Source organism: Rhododendron vialii, chromosome 9a, assembly GCF_030253575.1.
Source record: "Rhododendron vialii isolate Sample 1 chromosome 9a, ASM3025357v1".
Taxonomy (NCBI): Eukaryota; Viridiplantae; Streptophyta; class Magnoliopsida; order Ericales; family Ericaceae; genus Rhododendron; species Rhododendron vialii.
This window is the reverse complement of record NC_080565.1, coordinates 33,957,328-33,973,117: the sequence shown is the minus strand read 5'-3', so window position 1 is coordinate 33,973,117 and position 15,790 is coordinate 33,957,328. Positions and strand designations below refer to the sequence as shown.

The 15,790-nt window shown below is 38.9% G+C and overlaps 2 protein-coding genes across 5 annotated transcripts; one reads left to right on the top strand and one right to left on the bottom strand.

The window, feature by feature from the left end:
* Window positions 1-1,064: 1,064 nt before the first annotated feature.
* LOC131300271 (putative glycine-rich cell wall structural protein 1) lies at window positions 1,065-2,338 on the top strand. The gene has a single exon (XM_058326018.1). The coding sequence runs from the start codon at window positions 1,524-1,526 to the stop codon at window positions 2,121-2,123; it is 600 nt and encodes a 199-aa protein (XP_058182001.1). The 5' UTR covers window positions 1,065-1,523; the 3' UTR covers window positions 2,124-2,338.
* A 418-nt stretch (window positions 2,339-2,756) lies between these two features.
* Window positions 2,757-14,241, bottom strand: LOC131300270 (protein BTR1). Of its 4 annotated transcripts, none has more exons than XM_058326013.1 (8): window positions 13,887-14,241; window positions 12,445-12,683; window positions 12,255-12,361; window positions 8,006-8,199; window positions 5,673-5,800; window positions 3,688-3,783; window positions 3,535-3,596; window positions 2,757-3,156 (listed from the first exon to the last, which is right to left on the bottom strand). In XM_058326013.1, exons 1-8 carry the CDS (start codon window positions 13,966-13,968, stop codon window positions 3,069-3,071), a joined length of 996 nt encoding a protein of 331 aa, XP_058181996.1. In that variant the 5' UTR covers window positions 13,969-14,241; the 3' UTR covers window positions 2,757-3,068. The 4 variants fall into 4 exon arrangements, with proteins under 4 accessions (XP_058181996.1, XP_058182000.1, XP_058181999.1 ...); XM_058326017.1 differs by having other exon boundaries at window positions 5,673-5,734; window positions 13,887-14,239; XM_058326016.1 differs by having other exon boundaries at window positions 5,673-5,737; window positions 13,887-14,217.
* Window positions 14,242-15,790: the final 1,549 nt, after the last annotated feature.

Sequence of the window (15,790 nt, the reverse complement as noted above, 5' to 3'; positions counted from 1 at the left end):
GACACGCACTTTTGGCATACCCGGCTCTGATACCATGTTACACGTTCTTAGGTGAAACTCAACCTCAAAAGCTAGCTATTAAAGTGAGGGTGTCCTCACATTTATATTCTTCATATTATTTTGGTACCCAAGCGACGGGTGATTTCGCTTCAGCCTTCACACCTATCGTCTAGCCAAAAAAAAGGTGGTTAGTGGACATTTGTGGCCTTGAGTAATTTAGTGAATATAGTCATCTTTTTTCAAGGAATAATGTGAAACAATGTATTGGGCTGTCTATAAAATCAATAAAATTTAGTTGATAAATGTAAAGCGTCTAAAAAAAAGAGGAAAAAGTGCATTAAAATGCATGAAATGTGCCTCGAAACGTCATGTATTTGATTTTTCTTTTCCCTGTATTGACAGTTGAATAACTTGATCTCGATAAAAACGAGTTTTTAAAGTATATGTTGGTAATATTAGAATTTGAGATTCTAATAACCATGGTATAAAACAAAGACAACTAACATGAAACTAGGAAAATGTAGTTCAGAAAAAAACAAGAAATATTTATTCAAGATCGATCTAGAACTTCGAATTAAAAAATCATGAAACATTTTCTATATCTCATTGACTTAACATCTATACGAGATTTTAGAATCCTTGTACACTAGCTAGCAAAATAAATGGTATTAAGTCAAGGATTCTAAACATTTTCTCTATTGCACCAAACGTCAAAAGCTGAAAATTGGAAAATGAACAAGCAGGATTAATTCAATCTAAACACTTTTGAAAGCCCCTTTGGAGGGAGGGTTTTTATTATGAAAGAAGAGAAAAGAAAAAAGTTATGATTTCTGGCTAAATCACTCATTCGAATCAAGTATTTTGATGAAAATGAAAAAAAAAATACAAAAATAGAGTTTTTTGATTGACTCTGAAACCCTTTTTTGTTTGGCCTTCTCTTACCATCGAAAGGGGGTGTGAGTGGGATTGGGGGGAAAACTTTTTGATGCACTCAAAGTGGCACCCCAGTGTGGACACAAGGACAAAGACGGAGTGAATCCAGTTGGTCCCATTTCCTCAGATAGTAGTTTACAATCTCGAGTCAAAAGTGGAAGCAAACTGTAAGGCTCTATTTTGAGAGAGAGAGAGAGAGAGAGAGAGAGAGAGGGGTAGGTATTGCATGGACAGATAGAGAGAACTGAGAAGACAACACAGTCCACCACCATCATTAATCTCACTCCTATGATAGTATATAGCACCACCGCCAACCCACATCACCAACACCACTAACCTACTTAACGTGTTTCATTTTTCCAGCTTTGCCTTATCTAATTAACCAGGAAGCTACTAGAAACCATCCTACTTTACTGAAAGTGAAGCTTCACAAAGCCTATATAAAGGTGCCCCTACCCGGACGATTTTCTTCGCAACCAGTGGTTCTGTCAAGCACTACTGCTACCTATACATTGACGTACATAACATTGAGAGAGAGAGAGAGAGAGAGAGAGAGAGAGTATTCACATTCCATTTGACATTGTTTAAATATGGTTAGTTATTCTAAAGTGATTGGTATTGCATTCTTGGGTTTGCTCTTTGTAGACCTCTGCGTTGCAGCTAGGTCATCCAAGGCTATCTTTGGTAGTAAGAAAGGTGGGGGAGGAGGGGGTGGAGGTGGTGGTGGTGGTGGTGGTTCGACACTCAAGTCAGGTTCTGGTGGTGGATCCGGTTACGGATCTGGGAGTGGTTCTGGGTATGGTGGTTCCAAGGGCGAAGGTGGTGGAGGTGGAGGTGGCGGTGGAGGTGGGGGTGGGGGTGGAGGCAAAGGTGGTTCCGGCTCTGGGTATGGGTCTGGGAGTGGATCCGGCTACGGGTCTGGTAGTGGAACAGGAGGTGGTGGTGGCGGTGGACAAGGTGGAGGCGGCGGCGGCGGTGGAGGTTTAGGGTACGGCTCCGAAAGCGGGTCTGGCTATGGAAGTGGCAGCGGGTCTGGATATGGAAGTGGTAGCGGCGGCGGTGGAGGCGGAGGAGGAGGTGGCGGGGGTGGCGGCAGAGGTGGGTCTGGATATGGGTCAGGTAGTGGCTCTGGTTATGGTTCAGGGTATGGGCCTGGGTATGGCAGCGATCAGGACGCCAATGAGCCGTGAACTTGCTGCCCGTCTTCTCTAATAATGGTACTACCATTCAATCATTTGCCTGTCTAAGTCGGAAATAAAATTGCAGCGGAGCTTCACCATATTTATAGGAGAAAAGTGGTTTGAGGACGTTGCATATCTGCATGTATACTCGCTTCCCCAGTACAGTACATTAGTACCTACTATGACTTAATAAATCCATAAAGAGAACTTTATTTTTAAGGAAATTTTCAGCAGGTTTTCGACTTTCCCCTACAATAATCTTTAATCATGCCTCCTAGCAAATACAACTCTCTGATCCAAAAGGAGCAATTCTCCGTCTGGACACATGTATGGACACAAAACCGAACACAAATGCGTCCAAAACTGTCCGATGCATGTACCCCAAAAGATACATGTTTGAGCCCATAGCATCGGACGCTTGTGATCATCACATCTGTGTCCAAATTGCGTGTGGGCACCTGTTTTCCAATCAGTTTCCATCCAAAAATAGTCTGATAAACGCAGGCACACAAAGCTCATTATTACGAGTTAAAAGAGCGAGAATTCTGACTGAAATAATATTTAGTAAAGCATTTTCAATAAAGCTAGTTTCAAGCTAATTAAATATTCTACCACTCAATGAGTAGAGTTCAGATAATGAAGTTAGTTTGAAGCTAATTGGAAGCTACAACTGCAAATAGAATATAAATAGGTATACAAGTCAACAAACAGTTCTATTGGGCTATCTCAACAAATTTAAACTCGACAATTGTGCCCTATATTTCCTGTAATCTAAGAATAAATCAACGAAGCTCTCTTCAACAAAACCTATGGGTCCTCTGAGGTCCCAGCAGAGATCCAATTTCATTGTTACATCGTATGCCAAAATTAGTTGAATGTATATAGAAATGGAAGGTCGATCAACTGACTCACATACTTCTCAAGGGAAGATGAGAAAATTATACAATTAATCCATCACCGGTCAGAAGCCGATGCTACTTTCTGTGATATCATGGCCTCCGCTACACGGATTGCCCTTTGTGACCCTGTGATAGTCACTTTCCTGCCAAACCAGGCGAACAAAACCACTGAGTGTATGCGTGAATAAAAAACTACGATATCTAAACAGGTTCTCAAAACTCGAAGTGGAACCGTAAAACTGAACCAATTGGGTCCATGCTCAATGCTCACCCCAACAAGAGTCGATGCACTCTCATGGAAGGAAAGTCCATCCTTCCTAAAGTTTTATAAAGAAATCTCCCACTAGAATGATGCAGTTGTGGCATTCTTGTAGATGGGCCTTTTTTTTTTTGCAATGAAAGGCTCACACCTCAGCAACATTGTTCTATTTTATTATCTAAGGGTCTCTGCATTTTTATTTCCGTTACAAATTCAGTGGCCCAACTGGCAGAAGGCAGATGAGTGCAGACAGTTATCATACCTATCGGATGTTCCAGACATGAAATCACCTCTATCTGATATTTTGATCCTAGCCCCACTAACCTGCCAAAGTCAAAGCACATAGTGAGCATTCGTGCTTCCAAGAAAACTAACATTATCAAAAGAAACAGAGCCAAATCTTCTAGAATGGCACCTGACTGATTTCCATTAAGTTTTTTCCACCACGGCCCACAACAACACCAATGTGCTCATCTGCCACACCAATGGTCACCGAGGTACTCCGGTCCTCCTGCACAACACCACGAGGCCTTCTCTAAATCAAACTCGGATAAAGTAGTGGGAAATTCCGCCAAATAGATTGCACAATCCAATGAATTCAAAAGAAAAGTTTGAACTATCAGCACCGAAAGCTATAAAGCACCTTGCTTTTCATCTAGACCAGATTACATGAAGCAAGAGAGAAGTTAGAAATTTAGTTCCTCGTAATGAAAATATAAGACTAGAATACATGTGAATTTTCTCAAATAAAATGAGCACCAAATCTTGATTGCTTGAACAAATAACAGCAACCATGAATTTCTATTCCTTCCAGATGAACAGAAAGTGGAAAGGACCACGGCTGGCATCGATTGAAGTTCTGGACAAACTACAGTGCCCATGCTCATTCACATTGTTGGTTTAATAATGTTGCAAGTGCCAACTGCCAACATACAATCAATTATTCCTTTTGCCTGCTTTGAGGACCTTCAGTTCACAAGAGGGTAGCCCACGGAGCAGATTTTTGTTGTCTTTATTGGCTATCACAATATTGTAGTAATAAAAGAAGAGAAAAGTACAAAACAAGAAGGGGACAACAAGTCCACCAACTAAAAAAGAAAGAAACAAGATAAACAAAAGCCTCATCCTAGAAATCACAAACCCTCCTCTAGTCTCCAGAAATATATAATAAAAAAGAGGAAGCAGAATCCCCTTAAAGGGAGGAGAGACCAAGCCCAAAAAGAAGGTAAACACACCCTATCCCATAGAGATCCATTATCGCGGAACAACTCGACCACCCTAGCATTGCGCTCCAACCCAATAACGCAAAAGATCAAGCAGAAAACATAACTCCACAACTCACTCCTCCTTGTTGCACAAAAATTAGCAACAAGGAGGCAGGGCAGCCAAAAAAGATTCACCATTCGACATATATAGCCATAAAAACAAAGAGAAATGAAAAAATACATGGTCCGAAAATTCTTCACTCCTTGTCTACCACTAATGACATGGATTGCGATTGGTGGCCGCGGATAATTCTATTTTGACTAATATTCTTAATTACTAATTATGTCTCCTCCTTCAAACAGAATCATTAGCCACAAGACTGCCATGCACCGAACACCATTTTATGAAAGAACCGCATATCTTAACTTTAAGTGGCACAACCGCATTTCACATTTCATGAAGAGGAGGATGAGGACCATAAGCATTATGACTATTTCATGATTAAAAGAAAAATTAACAAAGAATAAAGCAACCACACCCTCCAATTACAGACATAAGGACTTGAGGAAAGATCATCAAGGTAATCAACTAGGAAACCATTTCAACCAGCTAACAATAATTAACAGAGCGTGATTTCTAATGAAGTTAAAATTCCGCGATATTGGAGCCAAATGACAGAGTGCTATAGAAGATATGGAAATATGACGTGAGCGATGAGCTATAAAGGATTTTGTTTTAATTGACGTAGATCCAGCATTGACCTATACCTGTCTGACAAGATATAAGAACATCAACCTGAATCTTCATTACACGGAGAATGCAAAGCATTTAGGATATCAGCATGCACTCTAGCACTGTTTATTTTTATAGTATCCTTGGACAAAAAACAAAAGACAAACACAAGCATGGGATTTCCAAGTAAAAGTCCAGCTCTAGCTGCTCCGGCCATATTTAAATGAGTACTATTACAACAAATCACAAGTTCCATGAATATTTGAAAACCTCAGCAATGACACTGAGGCTGTGCTTCAATTTAGGATATGTGCAGGGCTTTTTTGAGGGATATACTTCATAGCATACAATATGACAATGAAGTAAAATCCCCTACCCATTTTTAGGCCCTTCACAAATCCCTCCCCACATCTAAGATCCAAAAATTGACCAAGGGAAGAATGTTCAAGGAGGAGAATGGACCTTATTATTCTGAAACTTTACGCCAGCTCCATTTGCCCCATAGTTCATTGCATTGTATGCTGCTGCTGTTCCAACAGAAGGAAGGACAGACGTAGATGGACTACCATGATAAACAGCAAATGAAACACCTAAAATACAAATTGAAGAAAACTAAGAAGCTATTAACTTTTCCGAGAACAATTCAGACTCATCACAACACAAAAGTATTCCATACATCCACAGAAGTTATTATATGAAACAATCAATAGTACTTGAAATATAACTGCTAATTTCATAATTAATTTCCCTTCTAATATGTTACACGGCAGCATAAAACATGATGGCCAAAAAGTTGGACACTAAACTCTCCTGCTGTGATGGGTCCGGGGAGCGTGTTAGGGGCTGAATGCACCCAACACATATAAAAAAACCTTGGTACCATACTAGTAATTTCTGAGACAATTGCAAATTATCAGCATTTGTGCATCCCCAAAGGCCCGAACTACAACAGTTTGCCCACCAAAAGTAGCGTCATCAATCTTTCCTTTCTTTCCTGGAACCTTCTGTCAAGAATTAATGAAGCAATCACTAAAAACTAGCGAAGTTACTGTGGAATGAAGATATCAACCACTTATTTACATCGAGAACACAAGCAGAAAAACCCCTCAATGCTTTTGCTGAAAGGCCTTACAGATATTTTCAATTCTACATATGCCAGGCAGCCAGGCACTACTAACATATTAAGCAGAGAGAGGCTATCAACATGTGTCAACTAGGAACAGTGGCATCAATTTTCTCAAAGATCCCTGACTAGGGATATGATGTTAGCAATGGGTTGGTGAGCAAAGAAGGGTAAAAGTTTAGTCAGATATTCTACTTCCCTCTTGGTCTTTAATAAGACATTGTATGTGCCACCAGGCCCATCAACCATATAGTTTTTAGTGTTTACCGAGCATCACAATAGAGCATAAATGTGAAGCTATTATGATCTACTTCCTATAGCCTATGTCAAGTAAAAGAGCCACACTACTTCTTGCACAATTTTTAGATTGGCCATCTCTGCCAACTGCTTTTCTTCACATTTTACCTGTTACTAAAACCAAGAGAAGTTCAACAAACAAACAGATTCAAAATCTCTGACGGGGCAAGTTTCTGGTTCACCTAACTTGTTTCAACCACCTAACAACAATTTTAAGACCAGGATATGCCGGATGGATTGCAGGTACTGGTTGTCAAATGGATTCTACATGATTAGGAATTGGCTTCCGAATTCTTGCTTCATTAAAATCTCAGGTACATCTACATGTCATATAGACACCTAGGACACTTTGCTTTGAAAAGCGATTGATGTTTCATACTAGAGCAATGCTATGGTGACCAAATTTGGCCTGCACGCGGCAGGTGTTGCCAAGTGAGCAGGCTGCACGTGAGGGAGGGTGTGAAGCGAAGTCCCACATCGCTTGGGTAGCAAAGTAATATGAAGTATACACGCGTGAGGGCACTCTGACTTCAAGAGCTAGCTTTTGAGGTTGACTTCTATCCAAAACCATGTAACAGTGACCACATTTTGGTGACCATGTGATGTGTTACCCAAGCACTGGTAGAATACCAATACAAGGGTGACACAGCACATGGTACCCAAAATATGGTCACCAAAGTATTAGTTTTATTACTAACAGGAGCTTCGGAATGTTGCACAAACCACACGACACTTAGCTAATGGGAATAAAATGTGTTATATGCAATAACATGTCTTAAACTTATGCGCCACATCAGCAAATTGAAATCCAAATGCTCCCTTCTTTTCTCTAACCAACATGTCTCCAGAGCTATTTGATACCAAAACTAGCAGAGGAAACCAAAATCAATTGATGTTCCTTGTGAAAAGGAGCTTCAGACTTCCGCACTAGCAACACAAAACACTTACAAAAACCAAGATGAAGGGATTCCAAATTAAGTATCAGTGAAGCTAAAAGTAAGAGACTAAAAATCACAACAAAGGACTTCAAATGCCGAATTCACTGCTTCGGCGATATTTCAAGCCTAATTTGGGATAAAGTGATCTAAATGATCATTTAGATAAATTGGTAGGGCCGGACTATTTGCAACCACAAATTTTCTGAACGTAGCCTGTTTTCATATGCAAATGAAATGTGTACCATAGTATAAACAGGCTACGTTCAGGAAATTTGTGGTTGCAAATAGTCGGCCCCTAAATAATTTGGTTATAAAGGTTGTGCACAAGATATACCAAACAACAAAAACAAATACACCAACAATCCATCTAAAAAATAACAGCTACCACTGGAATATAAGAATCATCAGCAAAAGTAAATAATAAAGGAAGATCATACCTGCATATGGAAAGGGGGCACTAAAGGATTGGGCATAATGAGGATCCTCAGCCAACTTTAACATAATCAACTCAACAGCCCGCATCTGTTCATCTAGAGTACCAGTCAGTGTCACTAGCCTATCATTCAACCCAATGAAGTTGTTATCTAGCGGAGATATCTTAATTCCAGCTCGAGAGTCTTCAATAAATGATCTGCTCAAACAATTTATACGAACATCCGTAATCACTAATCAATACGCAACACATTTTTCACGTACTGTAACAAGAAAATGGACATTGTTGTAACAAGAAAATGGACATTGTTGAGTAAAATCAACATAATTGAAACAACTTTGTGGTGAGGAGAATTCAAAACCAATTAATTCAAAGAATGTTGACTGAACAAAATGAAATATGATTTACAGTAACATAGTCTAACTAATCCACAGGAAGCAAAACCATCCAACCATCATGAAGATAATCAATCAGACAATCACTCAATCACATACTGACAGGACAAGGATTTATAGTACAGAAAACTCTCTCCTAACTGAGAACGAGAAGAAGTCACTTTGATGCTTGATCCCCTAGATACACAGATCGAGTGACAGGCACCAAAGATCCAAATGCAGGTCTTACCTACTCAAAACAGAAGACCTGTCTCGCAGTAATAATCCTCAAACAGTCAAACTTGGTTGTTCCAATCTTCCTTCAACCACATTACAAAAACATTCCACAATTACGATAACAAAGCCAACCAACCTATACACAGGCATCCTGCTGCGTGCAATACCATCAGAGGTCGTGCTCAATATGGTTCTACAGTGTCGCCAATAAAAAAAATACATAGATTCAGATCCTTAGTGCGTCAGTGGGATCAACTACATTTTGAACCAACTAGATTCCTCTTCTTTCTTTAATTTTCTTTTCATTTCCTCATTCTCTTGCCCTCCGAGGATTTGCATTTAAAAGAAAAAATAACTAACAGCTTGGATCCTTGTCCTTGATTACCAGCGCAATCAACAATGCAAAATCAGAGTAATTTTGAACAAGTCAATTGCTCCCACTGTAAAAAGGACAGGGTAATTCATGACTACTTGCTTCAAAATCTGCAGAAGGTGGCTTCTAGATAACCATTTCGCAAGATTCTCAACAAAATGCTGCACAGATGAGCATCTTAGGTAGTCCTCCAATCTCAATGTGAAGCTATGGAGAGAGGCATAACTTCCCACCCATGAAATCTAGCATGTAGCAGTAAAGGTGCAGTGATAGTTCCAAAAGTAACTCAAGTGATCCTAGGTTCAGAGAGATGCAGCCAGCAGGGGGATAAAATTCTGACGCTGACAATTGTAGACTAAAAAGTGTCGCCGCCTATAAACTGACCGAGAAAACAGGTAGGGAATATGCCCAAAAGCAAGCCCAATTGTTCATACCTTCATGTCCATGGCCATAGCACTGTGTCTCACGTTTCACATAGCTACTTCACATGTCCTGAGTGTCCATCTATGAGACGAATGGTTCAACCGTGTGACAATCACATACAAGATTTTTCAAGGTACACTTCAACTTAGAAGTGAGTTACAAGATGGGGAAAGCAAGAAAGGCTTGGAAATGATAGCTGAAAGCAAAGTCCAAAAATATCATGACAATGTAAAGCAAGAACCCCAACTTGTTCGCTAAGAAATCTGCATGAACCTAGACGCATTAAGATGGCCTTACCCAAACGAATTCCATAAATGTGAGATAGATACAACTAACCTATAATTAGGACTTGACTAGGATACTAACAGATCTTAGATGAAACTGACAATCATATTAGCTGTGCATGCTTCCACTAACCAATTAAAACAACACTTTTACGTTCCAATGATGTCTCATTGCCTCCCCTTGAAGGAAATGTCTACAGTGAAGAAGCCTACCCCTTAACCACAGCTTTCAATGGCATAATGCTTAAAGAGTTCATCGCTCAAGTAACAGGCATTGCCAGAGCAATGCTTTCATGTTTGATGCTTGCTACAGCTTGAAATCCAACACTAATTCTGTAATATCCAATATCCACTTTCTGTTTGTTTATAGCCTTAATTAGGTGTTGACTTGACATCCACTAGAAGTAGTCACATCAAGGTTCTGAATACCGTACCGGCTTGAGTACTGGTTTTCCCACTAGTATGGTACATACTAATACCGGTGAGATATTGGGTACCGTTTAATTTATCGCTATTAGAGTTATTTTCCCACATAAAAGAATTTATAGTATGGTACAGTCCCCTTCTACTAAGGGCGGCCTTAACTTGCGAAGTTAAGAACCTCATGAGTTTGACATTGTTCCCGATCAAATTTTGATAATCTGAACCGTTCAATGTGTTTAAAACGTGATTTCAAGGGTGCATGAGAGAAATTGGCAAAAAATAAGACCGGGAAGAGCTTGATCCAAGCAGTTTTTCATAAAAACGCTGTAAATGCATTTTTATGAAAAATTGCTCAGATCAAGCCCTTCCCGGTCATATTTTTTGCCAATTTCTCGCGTGTACCCTTAAAATCACATTCTGCACACATTGAATGGTTCGGATAACATTTGATCGGGAAAGGGGAAGTCCTTAATTTAACAAGTTAAGGGCGCCCTTAGTAGAAGCTTGGTGTAGTATAATATACACATTTATTAAAAATAAAAAGTAGTCTGGTATTTGTCCGGTACCATTTGATATTTGTCTGGTATCATCCGGTACTGACCGGTTCCAACCGGTAGTCCGGTACTTGAAGAAAAAAATAAATTTAAAAGTTGTCCGGTACCGGTCGGTATTGGCCGGTATCTCTGGTACCGTCCAATACTGGCTGGTACCCTCCGGTACTGTCCAGTATTTGAGCCGGGATGAAATTAGAGGCGTAGGGTCCCGGATTTGGACAATACCGGTACATACCAGCCAGCACGATATGGGATTCATAACCTTGAGTCACATTTTGAGCATTGATTACTTAACCACATGACAGTTGGAAGATATAGATTTTGAGAAGTTAGCTAGAAGAAACAAAGATCAAGTCTCCACGTTACTAGAGTAAAAAATACATTAGGAAAAAACAGATAACACTAAACGACTTAACCCATTTCACTTTTAAAAAAGCCCTAACACTTTAAAAGGGCTGATCTGATTCAAATTGGGATTCCCTAACTTAGCTGCCGCTTTCCTCTCTCTCTTCTCTTACTCTGTATTTCTCCGTTGAGTGACTTGAGTCATTTCTCTCTCCTTCTCAATTTCTGATTTGTAGATCTGTATCTTAGCTCTATCAAATCACATTCTGTACAGAAAAATAGGATTTAAGGCATCCATCAAGACCATAACTATGACTTTAAAAAAGTAACAAAACATAATTGCCAGACTACTGCGGCCGGCAATCCTAGACCAATTCACATAAAACCTGTCTACATTTTGTACTTGTACCGAACTTCCAACGATACTGATCCTGCACATTATCTTGCCTCGCATAATTCCTTTAGGCAAGCCTTTGCCATATAGTTTCTCCTCTCTCCAATCTCTATTATAAAACAGAAGGGTGTGGGGACAAGTTGTTGGAACGGCTTAGATTCATTTGATTCAAAGGCTGTAGTGCATCCTCCCACTTCCCGGTTAAGTGCCCATGGTTTTTACCTAAATCACACAACTGTTATCCCCTTCAAACCGGAATGCGTAGTGCCGTAGGCACGGGCTAGCACTAGTCCATTGACAACCAACTTGTGCCCGTTCACACAGCCCAATAATCAATCCATCATGTAAAAACCTAATAGCCCTTACTCACAGAGAATACCCTATTAGTTGGATTTTGTTTCCCCTATCTACCACCACATCAATTAGTCAAGTGGACCAACTGAATCTTGAAGACTACGTTATGAAGTGAAGAAACCTATCACGCAAACTGATTCAAGGATGAGCCACTTATATAAATTATGTAGCATATCCATCACATCTTTCAAGTTTCCAACCAAATTACAACGAATACAACAGCTAAAAAGAAATAGAGAAAAACTACAGTATCAAATGAATTCTGAATGACCGAGGATGAACATGCAATGTATGAAAATCAAAATACACGATAGCAGTACTGAATTATTTGTTCAGTAGATAATGGAAAATAGAAGAAATGATAAAGATACCCAGCACATTTGCTAAGGCATGAATGACAACAGTTTAGGCATGAGATGCTTCTTCTTTGGGGGAAATATAGCAACCATAACAAACTTTTAACAGACAAATAAAAATGAGCAGCATTCATACTTTATGTTGGCGCCACCCTTCCCAATTATTCCACCGCAAGAGCTATTTGGTACAATCAGTCTAAGTTTCGACTTTGGGTCAACGTCTTCACCATCTTCAACACAAAACTGGGAAACAAAAGTTCGATTCTGTCAAGTGTCAATCCATGTTCAGAACATAATGTTAACAGCGGATATGTATTGATTAGTACCTCATTAAGCAATTTAGAAAGAATTAGATCTACTGCCCTGAGTATCTCATCAAATGTTCCAGATACCATAATAATCCTGTCGGATGTTCCAGGAAAGAATTCATGATTTCGTGACAGCTGAATCCGTGCTCCAGTCTGAGACTGAAACTCAGAAATCGTGGTGCCACCCTTCCCAATAACTGAACCAGCTTCAGCATTAGATACCAGGAACCTAATGTGTGTGTTCTTCTCCGTACCTTCTGAAAATGGCAACGATTACAAAAAGAACAAAGCTTTTGTTTTTAACGTATTACACCATTCATGCATGACCTAGTATACAAATATTTGAGGACAAATTAAAGTTTCATTGTTTTGGAGCAACCCATGAGTCCATGACACAATTAGTAGAGAAATGAGAAATCATAACAAAAAGTTATAAAAGTAATATGCAACTCAAATAAAATAATGAAACCTACTGAGCAACAGACATTGTTGCACCCAATTGCCATAAAAATCAGTGCAATGCTATTTCGTCGAAACAATAACCCACGTGTCCAGAAAAGCAAAAAGAGTATGGAGAAGTTAACCCCAGCATCTTAATGGGTATTATTACTGATTCATCATAATATTCAACAAGGGACTCAGATTTTCACCTCTCCAATGAATCGGAAAAAAAGCGAAGCTCGCATGCATTTTAATCCTCATATTGTTATTGCAAATCGTCCATTATTATGAGTGCGAAACAGATTAGATTCCATCAGAGCCCTAAATTATAAGCGCAAAAGTCATCAATAGAATATAATGACTGAAGAGTGAATTCCGCTCAATCTCGAAATTAGTGCAATCAAGTCAAGCGAAAACATCCAAATCCCACATTATCTACCTCAACCCATCAATATACCGATTATTTCACTTTAATTTAAGCGAACAGATCCAAATGCACCAAAATTGAACACTTTTAGGGCTTCAACTTAACAAGAACGGCAACGAACTTCCAATACGCTCACATTTGACCTATCATTTCGCCTTAATCTACGCAGCCGGACCACAATGCACCAAAATCGACCGCTTCTAGGGCTTCCAGTTAGATCAACACAACAAGAACGGCAATGAACTTTCAATAAGTTCACATTTGACCAACCAATTCACCTTAATTAATCCAAACACCAAACAGTACAAAATTGACCGTTTCTAGGGTTTCAACTCGGATCAAATCAACAAGAACGGCAATCACCTACGAACGCATTTCTTTCTTAAATCTCACATTGCAGTTCAAAATTGTCCATCGTTATGAGCACAAAACAGAGATACGGTCGGAATATTGAAACGCAACATGCGTCCATGCAAATTGAAGCAGCGCAACGGCGAGAGATAACAGATCAGATACTACAGATCCATATCAATGCGCGCGTTAGAGAGAGAGAGAGAGAGAGAGAGAGAGAGAGAGAGAGAGAGAGACGGACCTCGAGTCGGTGAATCGCGAGGAGAAGACTGGTTCGGTGGGGCCTCGGTGGAGGAAGCGTAACGAGCATCGGGCGATTCCATTGCTTATACAGGTAATTGGTGGACGAGATTGTAGATACGAATGCAGAGTTGCTTACGCGAGAAGAAAGAGGGTGAGGGCAGCAGCAGCGTTGGAATGGCTAGAGAGATAAACTGAAAGGGATTGGATTATGAGAGAGAGAGAGAGAGAGAGAGAGAGAGAGCGGGGTGTTTGGATGAAGGCTGCTCGGGGGTACAAGGGGAAACCATGTGCTGAGGTGTGGTCTGGTGCCAGTTGTTTAGAGCTCCTCTCTCTCTCTCTCTCTCTCTCTCTCTCTCTCTCTCTCAATGGGGATGCTGCAGCAGTACCTGCAAAACTGATGAAAAGCTGTCGATTCGGCCATTTATCTCGATAATTGACGACTCAAATGTTAATCGAGTACTGGATAATTCAGATTTTTATTATGCATTCAGATTCACTCTGAGCCATCCGTGTCGAAATGAGCAGTTGAATAGACCACTCGGTACCGCTTCGCAGTGATGTTGCTAGGTCGTGAAATCCGCATCTTTCTATTTGATTTAGGAAAGTGCACCCACCTCTTATTTATTTGAGTGTGTATCATGTACACCATCATTGAAACATACCAAAATATTATGAATCTATTACTCAAAAGTTACGAATCATATTGATGTAAAATTATGAATTTTTAGTATAAAAGTTACGATACGAAATAAAATGTTATGAATGACCGGTCCTACAAATAATTTTTTATAAAGTGGCACAATATAAATTACGCAATAGGTGCATATGGTACACACCTTAGAGGAGTGTGTATTGAAAACTTGCCCTTTGATTTATATGTATTTTAGTACGTAGTTAGTATTTTTCTTCATTTATGGGTGAGGATACCACGATCTCATCCGATGGAGTAATTTCAATTATCTCATTTTTAAGTGTCAAAAATTTATTTAATTTGGGCACTCCATTTAATATTAACATCTATCTCAAGAAAAATAGTTTATACTGTAGTAGTTCACAAGAGTACTACACGGCAAGATATAAAGTGAGAAAAATAACCTACAATAAAGTATAATTTACCTAATCTTCGAGTGTCAGACGATAAATAATATCCATTTACATAAAATGGTAATAACATAATATCCATTTACAAAAAAATGGTGATAACATAATATGTACTTGGAAAAGACTAAAAAATTAATACCATTTTTATTTTCTTAGGTCTTTTTTTAACTTTTTAAATTTTTTAGGTCATTTTCCTCGTTTTATGTGAACTTTTTTAATTTATACATATGTTTTTTGCTTTTTCGAATTTTCCCATCGAGACAAACAAAAAAATGATCTAGAGGTCAACCAAAAAGTTTATGCCAAAAAATTTCTGAAAAGTTAGATCAAACTCACCCACTATATTAAACATTATTCTCTGTCTCTTTTTTTATGTCTCTCTTTTTATTTTAAGATGTCTCAAAACGCATATTCATTTCACAAATTAAAGTCCATGTCATATATATATTTTTTTAAATACTGTTCGAGGAAGGGTAAGAACAATTTGGGAAGTTAGGATGAATGGGCAACTTAATTTGATAATATGCATCTCTATGTTAATTATTCCATGTATCTCTTGATTTGACAACTTTATGTATTTTCCTTATGCAATAAAGAAAAATTGACCTGTTAACAATTGATAAGTCAATAGGCTCTTTTATTTTTATTTTTTTTTGTCCTCGTCCAATTATTTATTGCATTTATTAGTTTCAAGTCAATTTTTTTGAATTATTAATTCATCTCAAGTGGCTTGTCAAGCCAAACCACCTAAAAACATAGTTCAACTCCGAACACTAATTTAAGGAGAAAAAAAAAAACGTA

Excerpts from the sequence above, each read along its gene's own strand:
- LOC131300270 (XM_058326013.1), bottom strand. The coding sequence starts at position 13,968 with ATGGAATCGCCCGATGCTCGTTACGCTTCCTCCACCGAGGCCCCACCG. Across the intron at positions 5,801-8,005 it reads TGCCCCCTTTCCATATGCAG|GTGTTTCATTTGCTGTTTAT; the intron begins GTATGATCTTCC and ends TTTGTATTTTAG. Across the intron at positions 3,157-3,534 it reads ATGTCTGGAACATCCGATAG|GAAAGTGACTATCACAGGGT; the intron begins GTATGATAACTG and ends CTGGTTTGGCAG.
- LOC131300271 (XM_058326018.1), top strand. The coding sequence starts at position 1,524 with ATGGTTAGTTATTCTAAAGTGATTGGTATTGCATTCTTGGGTTTGCTC.